The 12,324-nt window shown below is 33.4% G+C and overlaps 1 protein-coding gene across 10 annotated transcripts in view; it reads right to left on the minus strand.

Moving 5' to 3' along the window:
• Positions 1-12,324, minus strand: part of LOC106880743 (uncharacterized) — a 120,486-nt gene that overhangs the window by 40,611 nt on the left and 67,551 nt on the right. For 8 of the 10 annotated variants that reach the window (XR_016242256.1, XR_016242255.1, XM_052968854.2 and 5 more), the window contains exon 4: positions 8,188-9,427. Coding sequence is in view for 8 of the 10 variants with exons in the window: in XM_052968854.2 (XP_052824814.2) it covers positions 8,188-9,427 (1,240 nt within the window). In the remaining 2 variants the exon portion in view is untranslated. Of the gene's footprint in view, positions 1-5,683; positions 5,708-8,187; positions 9,428-12,324 lie in introns of all 10 variants that reach the window. The other 2 variants (XM_052968853.2, XM_089353845.1) reach the window with 1 other exon arrangement.

Genomic DNA, 12,324 nt, shown 5'->3' on the forward strand with positions numbered 1-12,324 from the left:
CCAGTGGAGAATACGAGAAAAGTAAAAATCATCCTTTAACTGCAATAGGAGGTACAGTCTGCTTAGCAGAATCATATTGAAGAACTCTTTTCAGTCAGGAGCATACCTAATCTTTAAAAGTGAGCTTTTTTTCCCTTCTGTCTTCATGAGTGCAAGTAAACCATAGCATTCAGGGTGGCTGCACCATAAGTATAAATATTGGCTCTTCTCTCATCAGGAATTCCCTTACCACAATGTGAGAAATTAATACAGTTTGTTCCCCTAGATTCAGCTTCAATATATACAAGCCTCCACATATACATGCATTTACATATTGTATACTAGGGTGAACTTTTTTTAGGAGACCTAAAACTCAATCCAAGGGATGTAACTCTCGAACTGATTATTCCTTTCCTTTTGGGATTTGACCTGGGTGATTTTACCCATGAAATTCGTTTCAGTTTTCCATAACAGCTCTGAAATCCATAAACCTAATGTGCTATTTTCAGGCCACTGGCAGGAAAGAGCTAATGCCAAACTGTTCCATTCAGCAATTTCTGCTGAATTTGATGCTCCATTTCTGGCATTAAACCATTTTCTGATTTAGTCAGCATAGTTGGTGCTAGGAATGACATCCAGCTGTAAAAATCCTACCAAAACAGTCAAAGAAGACTGGTGCAGGCTTTGGCCTGGCTGGCTCTTGTGGTACTGTTCCACCCATTCTAGCATGGAAGATGGACGTTAAAAACGATGATGATGAAACTATAATATAATTTAGCTAGCATGAGACTATAATAAATCAGGCTGAGGAGGTACTGACAAAAAAAAAATAGCTGTAGGACTTTGTCAAAATGAGGTGTCAATGGTAACAACAACAACAATAATAATGATTTTGAATTTTGCAATCCTGAAATCATGAAAGACAAAGTTGAACTCAGAGTGTAAATGCAGACAAAATGCCACTAAGCATTTTGTCTGGCATGTTAATGATTCATCATTTAACATCCATTTTCCAAGCTAGCATGGGTTAGACGGTTTGATCAGAGCTGGTAAGCCAGGGACCTGCACCGGGCTTTAGTTGCCTGCTTTAGCTTGGTTTCTATAGCTGGATGCCCTTCCTAACACCAACCACTCTAGGGAGTTTACTGGGTGTCTTTTACATGTCACCACCATGGGTGTCATTTACATGTCACTGCCACAGGTGCCTTTTATGTGTCATGGATTCATTATATAATAATAGTACACCCACTTCATTATTTAATATGTCGGTGCCTTTTTTTTCTAACTCATGGATATTTTGACAAAGTTACACACACACATCTATATCATCATCATTTGACATCTTCCATCTATGCTGGATTAAGTTGGATGTTTTGACAAGGTCTGATGAGTCAAAGGACTGCATTGGGCACCAATGTCTACTTTGGCATGGTTTCTATGGCTGGAATCCCTTTCTAACACCAACCATTTTACAGAGTGTACAACACAGGTAATGATTACCTCATAACTTGCAAGGATAAGACCATAAACAGGTTCCTTTAACTACAGGAGAACAGATGAGAGAGGACAATGATCCTAGGCAAAGGGTTGAGTATATACAGAAGGTGTGAGGGATAGGTGAAAGGAGTAGTAGATGAGACTAGAGAGGAATCCTGAAAGTTATCACTTTAGAGATTAACTGCACCATATGAAATCCTAAAACAGAAGTAAATGCATCATCCAAAACGCAATGCACAGAAATTCTTCAGCCTGGTTGTAAGCAACAACTAATTGAAGAGTTCACCAATATCATTATTGCACTTAAACTATACCAGTCCATGCATATTATGAGCTATGAAGCAAAAGGAATTTTTCAAAGATTTAAAAAAATAAATTTTATATAACAGACAAATTTGCTTAAATTCCTTATCCAAATTATCTCAATAAAATGACATTTCTAGGAAGATCTCATATGAAGAAACTCCATCAATATGATACTAGAAAAAACAAAAGCAAGTATTTTGTAATATGGTTTGTGTGGTATTTTTCTCATAGATGTTTAAAATGAAAGAATATATTAACTCTGGTCTTTGTTATGCTTTATTTCATCAGTTGGTAATGCATCAAATATGTATATAAATAATTCATAACTTTTGTCTCCCATTGGATAATTACAAGGTATGGAAAATCTTTTATTCACATCGGTAACTGTTGTCATGTGAGATAACACAGTAGAGAAATTCAAATAGATACGCGAGATGTACTGCTTAATTTTTATTTCTGAATTAGTAGTCATGGAAAACACATATTAAGAAAGATAAGAACAGTTATCTAAAACTCACTGCTGATAGGAAGAGACTTGCTGCATGGCCCCATTTTTGAGGTATGATTTTCTATCATACCAGTCAATGTCCTTTGGGCCTCAAGATTCTTGTATAGATAACAAGGCTTTTAAGACCTAGTTGGATGTTGCTCTATTGTCACCGACTAAAAAGGGGCTCTCAAAATGTAGGTCTGAAACTGCATGTACGCACGCATGTGCACACATACACACACAAATATGGAGATACATATAGACAGATCGAAACATACACATATAAATATATATATGCACACACACATATACACATGTATATAGACATATGTAAGTGTATATACACATACATGCATATGTGAACATACATATAGAGATAGATAGATGACAGACAGACAGACAGACAGATATAGATGTAACTTATTCAGGCAGGTCCAGTGACCTACTATGCTGTAGTTTCCATGGTGTGTAGCTGCTTATTCAGTCAGACAAGTCCAAGCTGGTAAAAAAACATGCCTCATCACTACAATGGCAGAAGTAGCATGATAATAACAACAATAACATACACACAAAGTGGAGCCTCAAGAGGAAAGGGGAAAAGGAAATGATTCAATACATGTATATACAGAGCACAAACATCCACATACATACAGATATATGTGCTCACCCAGAAAACACACACACTGGTTAATCCTTCATTATCAGAGATCTTAAAGATGACAGGATAATAAAAGGGTAGTAAAGGGTTAAAGGGTAAAAGGGTAACCAAGCAAAGATAAAGACACAGGACTAACAAAAGGTAAAATAAGTAATAATTAAATCATAAGTCAGTGTGAGGAGGTACTGACCAAAAAATAGCTCTAGGACTCAATGGTAACAACAACAATAATAATGGGTTCAAAGTTTGGCACATGGCCAGTAATTTTGGGGGAGGAGATAAAGTCAATTACATTGACCCCAACATTCAACTGGTACTTATTTTATTGATCCTGAAAGCATGAAAGTCGAAGTCAACCTCAGAGGAATTTGAACTCAGAGTGTCAACACAGACAAAATGCCACTAAGCATTTTGTCTGGCATGTTAATGATTCTGCCAGCTTACTACTACCTTAATAATAATAATGATGATAATAACAAGAGCACTCAGACAGTGCAAACCTCCACCAAGGCAACATCAACATCCAAAGTTGACCTCAGAATGTAAAGACAGACAAAATGCTGCTAAACATTTTGCCTGACGTGCTAACAATTCTGCCAACTCACCACTTTATCTATATATACAAAAGAGAGTTTGTATGTGTGTGTGGGTGGGTGGGGGGGGGGGGGGTGTTCCTTATGCATTGAAAACTGAGTTGCTGATTTTCACATATAGGGTATCAAAAGATTCAATAATCTTTCAGCTACCAAATAAACTTTATTTTCATTTACATATTTTCTACATTATCCCAACAACCAGCTATAGTTATTTGAAATACACACTTCTACAATGACCAGGTTTCATTAGAAAATGAAAATGGTTTCACACTTTCAATTTGAACCAAAATTACTAAGTGTTGCATTACCTGAGTGACGATGTGTGAATAATGAAAGTAATGTTTCTCCGAATTAGTCACATCTGTACTATAATAAAGAAAGCTGCTTATCATCTATCTACCAAATAAACTATGTTTTTGGCACAACTCATTTTTTACGACTAAAATAACCCCGGTAACGAGGTCAGGTTGTACAATTTTGGAGGTCATTTTCAGGCAATATTTCAACTTGCTTCTAATGTTTCAGTTTCATCCAATGTTTCACACATGTGTAGAACTCCACACAGACAAACATTTATGAAAGTGTACACATACATATTGTATTAAAGCAAGCCACAACCAAAAAAATTTCATTAAAAGATATCCATTTCTCTATATGTTATGAAGAAATACTGTCACTCACTGTTAATAATAATAATAATAAACTTTGAGCCTCACAGATGATATGATGTAGAACTGGCATGATTAGCAATAAATGGTTTTTCAAGAGGACCCATCCATCTCACTGAAACTATGATTCCAGAAGCTCAATGAGTATACACATACACAACTATCTCCCACCATCCAATTTCCTCTTCAACACATTCCCACAACCCATATATAAATATATAAGAAAATGAGATGACAAAGGAAAAAACCATTATGATATGAAATTCATTAACTTACAATGGCTATTTCTGCTGCAAAATGCTATGGACTCATAATTGAGTACCCAAATAACACCTTAGAGCTTCAGCGTAGCCTCAAATATGAAGTGCAATTTTTAGGGGAAAAGAATTACACTTGTGCATATATATAGGGAAGGGCATTACCAGTGAGAAAGTCAATACAGATGTATAAATATATATATATGTATATATATATATAAACAAAACAAAGAAATGATGAAAATGATATTTCATCTCTTTATCTCCTTTTGTTTCAAAAATCATGTCTTCAAACTGATTTACAAAAGCATTCCCATTGTTAAGTTACTTGTAAATAGTTGGGGCCACAAAACAATGATAGGAAAAGAACAAACTAATTTATTTTGCATGCATGTGTGTGTGTGTGTATACACACACACACACATATATATATATATATATATATATATATATATATATATATATATATATATCATAGATGTAGAGACAAGAAGTTAGGAATGGTTCAAAGAATTATTCTTAGAATAATGCTTTTAATAGGTTGATGAAAAGAATAAAGAAAAAATGCCAACATAAAAATGAGACCAAATAAGAAAATAAGAACAGTGAGCTAAAAACGAAAGGAAAAAAAAGATAAACAATATACTTTATAAATATGATAGTCAGAGAGGTCTGGAAAGAAACTAAATAAATTGATTAGTTTACATGATAGATTATTAAATTAGTAAGTTTCAAGATATGGAAGATATTATATAGACTCATCAATGATGAAACCAAAGATAACAAGAAGAATAAGGATGCTAACCATAACATTACTTAATTCAAAAAAGTTAACTGGAACTTTTAAAAATGTTTTAATGAATTGGTAGGGACACCAGATCAACAATTCATTATATTTGTCCATGAGATTAGATTTACATTTTAGAATCTCTATGCCTCCACAGAACATAAATTTCAACTACTTCATTTTCATACTTTCGAAACTCGTATAACTTTTAGATCCTTGTCACCCTTTGAAAGACCTAAAGGACAATACAAAATGGTATACAAAAAAAATCTAAGTTGCTTAAAGTAAGTGTTTTAATGATAGAAAGTCTTCATAAAGATGATTCTTTGTTATTTCAATTGACGTAAGCTATACTTTTGCTATTTAAAATTTTTTTTATTTATCTTCTAAAACTATTCAGTGGTTGCATGTAGATCAAAGAAATGGCCTCTGAATGTATACTTACTGTGCATGTTTCTATTTATATTATCTGTTGAAAATAACAATAGCAAACATACATCAATATCAAATAGAAGTCACCTAACTAGTAATTGTCTGCTTTCAGACAATTCTTATTATTCAAATGACTATTTAAATAAACAATAATATCAAATGGCAGTGAAATACTCATATAACAATTGAAATGCAACATATAATGCAGAATGAAAATAATGCAACCTCACGTTGGCAAGATTCAATGGAAAAGAATTATTTTCCTGCTAGCTGCTACATTTAAGAGGAATAAGTAAACTTGAAACATAAACACAATAAAAAAGAAACAGAAATAAAGCAAAGAATTTGAACATTTCTAATTAATGACAGATAGAAATATACATGAAGGCTGGAATTGAAATGATTAAAATGTAAAATCCTATCTGAAGATAAGGTGTGGTTCAAACATTGCTAATTTGATTATAAATTAAATTGCTAATATATTGGAAGTACTCATTTCTTAAACTTATTCAAAGAGAAAGAAATTAATGGTATCAATACAAATTTGATAATATTACAAGTATTATTCAGTTAAAACACATTAAGAGCAAAAATCACATAGAAATGAAGAAAATTTAGAGGTGTACCTGCTATGCCAAGTAAAAAATACATCTGTTTGGAGTATTTAATCTAACATATCTTTAAGGATGAGGTTTACTTCTTTCTTGTACTTATTGTATTGATACCAGAAAGTATGCATGATATTCTATATTTAGTATTTCCTCTCACTGGAAAACTGTAACCGAATTCTAATTTGTATAGTATTTGGGAAATCACAAAAAGATTCATGTGTTGACAAAGAAAAGGTACATATTGTTTCACCCAGACATTTTCCCAGTAGTTTCATTTGACTAAGAATTTGTCACATTCAACAAGAAAACTAATTTATTTTCTTTCTATTCTTTCTTTTTTATAAATAAGTCTTTTCACTACTTCTACTATCTAATCAATTACACTATCTTTATAGACTTCCATTACACAAGCAACATTTCTGATTTATCATTTGAACATGAGGAAATATTAAATGTCAAGAATGACTTTTTTTACACTGATTTATCCAGGAAAGCTATTAAATCCATTCATACTTAACCTGGATACTGTAGATTACCAGCAACTTTGATTTTGCCAGTCACATCTTCAGATACTATTTTAGGATGAATTATTACTTGATTTGATAAACCTTTCACAACTGAATAGTGTGGTAGATAACTAGAGAGTTTAAGTGGTAATGATGGATTTGTTGCATAATATTAAAGAAATAAGCAACAACTTCCTTATTTTGTATTATTGAATAGAAATATTGGTTTCAAATCTTGGTACAGGGCCAGTAAATTTGGAGGAGGGAGTAAATCAATTACATCCCCCCCCCCCCCGTGCTCAACTGGTACTTATTTTATTTATCCTGAAAGGATGAAAGGTAAAGGTGACCGTGACAGAATCTGAACTGAGAATGTAAAGGCACTAAGCATTCTGTCTGGTGCAGTAATGATTCTGCCAGCTTGTCACCTTATTGACTAGAAATATCGTTGTTGTTGGCACTCCGTCGCTTACGACGTCGAGGATTCCAGTTGATCCGATCAACGGAACCGCCTGCTCGTGAAATTAACGTGCAAGTGGCTGAGCACTCCACAGACACGTGTACCCTTGATGTAGTTCTCGGGGATATTCAGTGTGACACGGTGTGACAAGACTGACCCTTGGAATTACAGGCACAACAGAAACAGGAAGTAAGAGTGAGAGAAAGTTGTGGTGAAAGAGTACAGCAGGGTTCGCCACCATCCCCTGCCGGAGCCTCGTGGAGCTTTAGGTGTTTTTGCTCAATAAACACTCACAACGCCCGGTCTGGGAATCGAAACCACGATCCTATGACCGCGAGTCCGCTGCCCTAACCACTGGGCCATTGCACCTCCACCTCTAGAAATATCAAACAGCTGTTATGCAGTAACTATCTGGCCAATAGTCTTAGTCTCACAATATGGCAGTAGTCCTGAAACAACTTTATGCACATATAAATTCTGTGCTCTATGTACACAAAAGTACTATGAAGAAACTTTATGCATATATTATCTTGGGGGCCAAAAGAATTATAATTATCAAGCAGACAAGGTGTTAACTTCTGATAACTTATCAATTTTTGCTTACATGTTATTATTGCTTCTTAGAACAAGGCAGAACATTCATGGTAAAAATTAGGTATCAAAAAAAGGAGTTGTTTGGTAACATAACGTAATTCTTGTTAAGGATTATAAAATGGTAGAAGTGGGAGACTTGTACCGCAGAAAGAGTTTTGAATATTGTTTAAAGATTATCATTGCAAGTGCTCTCTGTCTTATCAAAAGTAATTATATGCACCAATAAATGTTCACACAAAGACATATCTAAAGATATTTTTACATTGATAAAATCCTTTGTGACACTATTTCATATATATTACTGTAACACAAGAAAAACAAAACTTCATTAAAATACTTTACTTACCTGAATTTTCATTTGTCATGGAGCTGTCAGCACCTTCGATATTTTCTGTCTTTTTGTTATCTCCATCAGTTATGTCATGATTTGGTTCAACATGATTTGGTTCAACAAAATTTGTTTGTTCAACAACATTTTCTTTTGAAATATTTACTTCATTCAATTTAACTTCTTGAAATGTATTGGCATTATTCTTTATTTCAATAGTTTCTTGCACAGAGCTTAAATCACTTGATTCATGGACAACTTCTGGAACTGAGTTGTGATTAACTTTTTCACTATCCCTACTTGAATTGGCATTATCAATGGCTGCTGCAGCAGAGACTTCTGCAGCAGTTTTCAAATCTGTTTTGACATTTTCTTTTGGAATTTCACTAACATTTTTTAATTTTATTTCATTTACCTGCTCAGGTTTCTTATGTGGAATATTATTGAAATCTGATCCACTGCTTTTACTTTGTAAAAAATTTTCCAGCATTTTAGCTCGAGACACCATGTCTGATTTACTTATTCTGTTTTCTGTTCCAATTCTAGTTTCTGTGTGATTCACTGAATAGCTGGCTCCAGCAATCATTTTGGGAGCTGTGCCTTCTAGAGTCGTTTCTTCAAAATTTTCAGATTTTGTATGTGGAAATGAACTTGATTGCTTATTGTCACAGTTCACAAGAGATTCTGCCATGCCAGTGCTCAAAGTTGATAAGTTATTTTGCTGGTTATTGTTTCCAATCTCACTTTTACTAAGTTTTTGATGTTCATGTATTTGGCCAATGTCTGGAGGTTTATCAACAATTTTCTTAACTTCACTCTTACCACTCATGCTTTTTGCATCTGGATTTTCAAAGGTGTTTCTTATATTTTCTACTGTTATATTAATGGGATTATTTTGCCCAGTTGTTTTCAGAAGAAATTTACTGACATTTTCTTTAGCAGATCTATCAACAGTTCTTGCAATTTCTGTTCTAATATCATCAACAGCAGATCTACTTGAAAATTCTTGGATGAGTGTGTGACGTTTTGTTTTTCCTGGCAATTCTTTTACATCTGATGATCCACTTTTAATCTTAGCACCTTTCTGTTCTATTTTCTTAGTGTCTTCGTAACCATTTTGTAACTGCATATGATGTCCAGATTTTTTATCCATAGCTGAAATTTTTCCAGGTTCTTCACTAGTTTCTTCAAATAAACTTGTAGATTTATCTTCAGTATTTTCTGAACGAGATGTAGCCTGTTCAGTCTTTTGCTGGTACTAAAAAAAAGTGAGAACAAAAGAAAGAACAAATAAATGAAAGTGGAGAGAGAAGTTACTGAAGAGATTGCAAGAGTGCAATGAAATTATTTAACAAAAAACTATATATTGTTTATAAATTAATAAAGGACAGAACCAGTGCGTGTGTTTATTACCGGCATAATGTCTCTCCCAAGGTTTAATTGTAATAAATAGAAAAAATAGCAAATAAATAGAAATATAATCCCAATACTTTCATAAGAATTAAAGAATAAAAAAAAAAATTGTTTCTTTTATATGAAAATATAAACTGTAACTAGATGAGAAACATCTCATGTAAATATGGCTATGACACATTTCTCGGTGAACAGTTTGCTTCTGACATTTGTTTTTGTACTGTTCCTCTTGGGTGGATTGGTAGGATGAGCAGAACTTTCAGACCAAAATGCTTTGTGGTATTTAGTCATGTACCTTTACGCTCCGAGTTCAATTCCTGCTTGCTTTTCTCATTCTTCTAGAATCAGTATGAATTCAATAATAATAATTTTTAACTTATTAAAGGCAATGTAGTGGTCATATTGTTTAGGTCTGGACTAAATTAGCATAGCATTTATTTAGATAACTGTTTTATGTTCTCAGTTCAAATTTCACCACTGGCATTGTTAACTTCTGTCATTTATCTGAGTAAACATATATTGTGTGGTTAAGAAATTTGCTTCACAATCACAAAGTTTTGGGTTCAATCCATAACCTTCAATGAAATTTGATAGATGGAAACTTTTCAGAAGCCCATCTTTTGTGTGCGTGTGTGCGTGTGTGTGTGTGTGTGTGTGTGTGTTTGTGTGTGTGCTTGTTTGTGTTTGTGCACACATGCAAAAGTATTCATGTATATGTATGCATGTGTTGTATATGTGTGTGTAACAACTTTTCTAAATGCTGTGTGAATGTTTGTGTATGTGTGTGAATATGAGTGTTTATTTTCATGTCTTTGCATTGGTGGTGTTTATTTATGTTCGACATAAACAACATGGATGGTAACATAGCAGCTTCAGGATGCAAAGACTAGGGAAATAAAGTACCTCACTTGAAATCAAGTAAGAGCTGGTATCAGGAAGTGCCTCCAAACAATGAATATTGCATCAACAAGTTTTGTCCAGCCAATACCAGCTTGGGGGGGGGGGACAAGCATAAAAAAAAATAATGAAAATGGTGTTGATGATGACAATGATGATATCACTAGTAATAATTTCTAGAGTATATTTTTATATTTCAAGTAACACAGAGGGTGATCAATTTACAAGCAGGAGGTGAATGAGAGGAGGTAGCAAGAGGAAAATTTAAAATGAGAGTCTATTTGTTTTTCTCTCTCACACTGTCTGTCTGCCTAACTGTCTGTCTATCGATCCATCTCCCTATCATTAATATCTTCACAAACACATTTTTGTGATACTAAAATTAATTGTCTGCTTGTGGGTTCCCTGATTTTAGTGATAAAATATTTTGACTAATGTATTCTTACACGCACAAACCCATTTGCTTAAAGTAAATTCCAGTACATTACTAGGTTCTTTAATGTAGAAGTAGTTAGTTCCTTACTGTATCAACATAGAGTTAAATCCTTTCTCCAAAGATGAATGACAGACAATAGGAAATAAAATGTGTGTACTAAGAGAAACACAGTTATACCCATTTCTGGTATGAACTCATGAGTAAATACAGATAAAACACATGTGAATTAGCTATATGGATAATCAGAGACATAAGAAAATAATACATGCGTGCAATAACAAACAGAAAAACAAATAACAAAATACACATACGTAAAAACAGACAGACTCACATATAGGCAAGACTATAAAAAAACATTTAGCACATTTCAGGCAGAAAAACAGACAGAAAGACAGACAGACAGAGACTGAGGAAAGAGAGGAGTGGAAAATGAGAGAGAAAAAGGTAGAGAAATAAAATTAAGAGAAAGACAATGAGTATGTATGCATGTATATGTGTGTGTGTGTGTGTGTGTGTGTGTGTGTGTGTGTGTGTGTGTGAATGTGTGTGTGTGTGTGTGTGTGTGTGTGTATAGGTTTCAAATTCATACATTTACACAATTCCTAATTTCTTGGATGGAAGAATCGGAATTAATATTTTAAATACCATAACTTAGGCCACAGCGTCATTTTTTTCCCATCAAAATAACTCTCAATTACGATTAAAATCCATAAAACTACACAAATTAACATTTCCCACTCTAATAAAATCTAATTTCCTCTTTCTACTACCTTTACAAATCCTTTCAACTCCTACTTTCTCTTATGAACCTTTATGAACGATCCAACAAATACAAAAAGAAAGGAATGAGAAACACTGACAGTAAAAGAAACAGACACAATACCAATCCTATGTAAATACGCACATATACATACACATGCGTACTTTCCAACACAATTTCTCTGTACAAGTCACTTTCACATTGACCGTCAAACATTTCATTCAATCACTTCAAAAATGAAACTATTCCACTGTTTCAGTATCAAAACTGAAACAATCACATTTCGATACTGTAATGACAGATACTTTCACTTTAATGGTTTCATTTTCATACTGAGATTACTACAGTGAAACTATACTCTCACATATATACAGGCATACATACATACATGCATATATATATCTGCACAAATGTATCCATATACATTGCTATATTTCATGTTGAGAACAATTTAGGTCTAAATAGACACAAGATGTGATCTATTTCTAGCACATTAATTGTCGACGTTAGTGGTCAACGTTATTTTAAAAAATATACATGTATATATATAGATGTATATATATATATATATATATATATATATATATATATATATAAAGAGAGAGAGAGAGAGAGAGAGAGTGAGATGTATATGTACACGTATATGTAT

Source organism: Octopus bimaculoides, chromosome 6 (assembly GCF_046866305.1).
Source record: "Octopus bimaculoides isolate indiv1 chromosome 6, ASM4686630v1, whole genome shotgun sequence".
NCBI classification, from domain to species: Eukaryota; Metazoa; Mollusca; class Cephalopoda; order Octopoda; family Octopodidae; genus Octopus; species Octopus bimaculoides.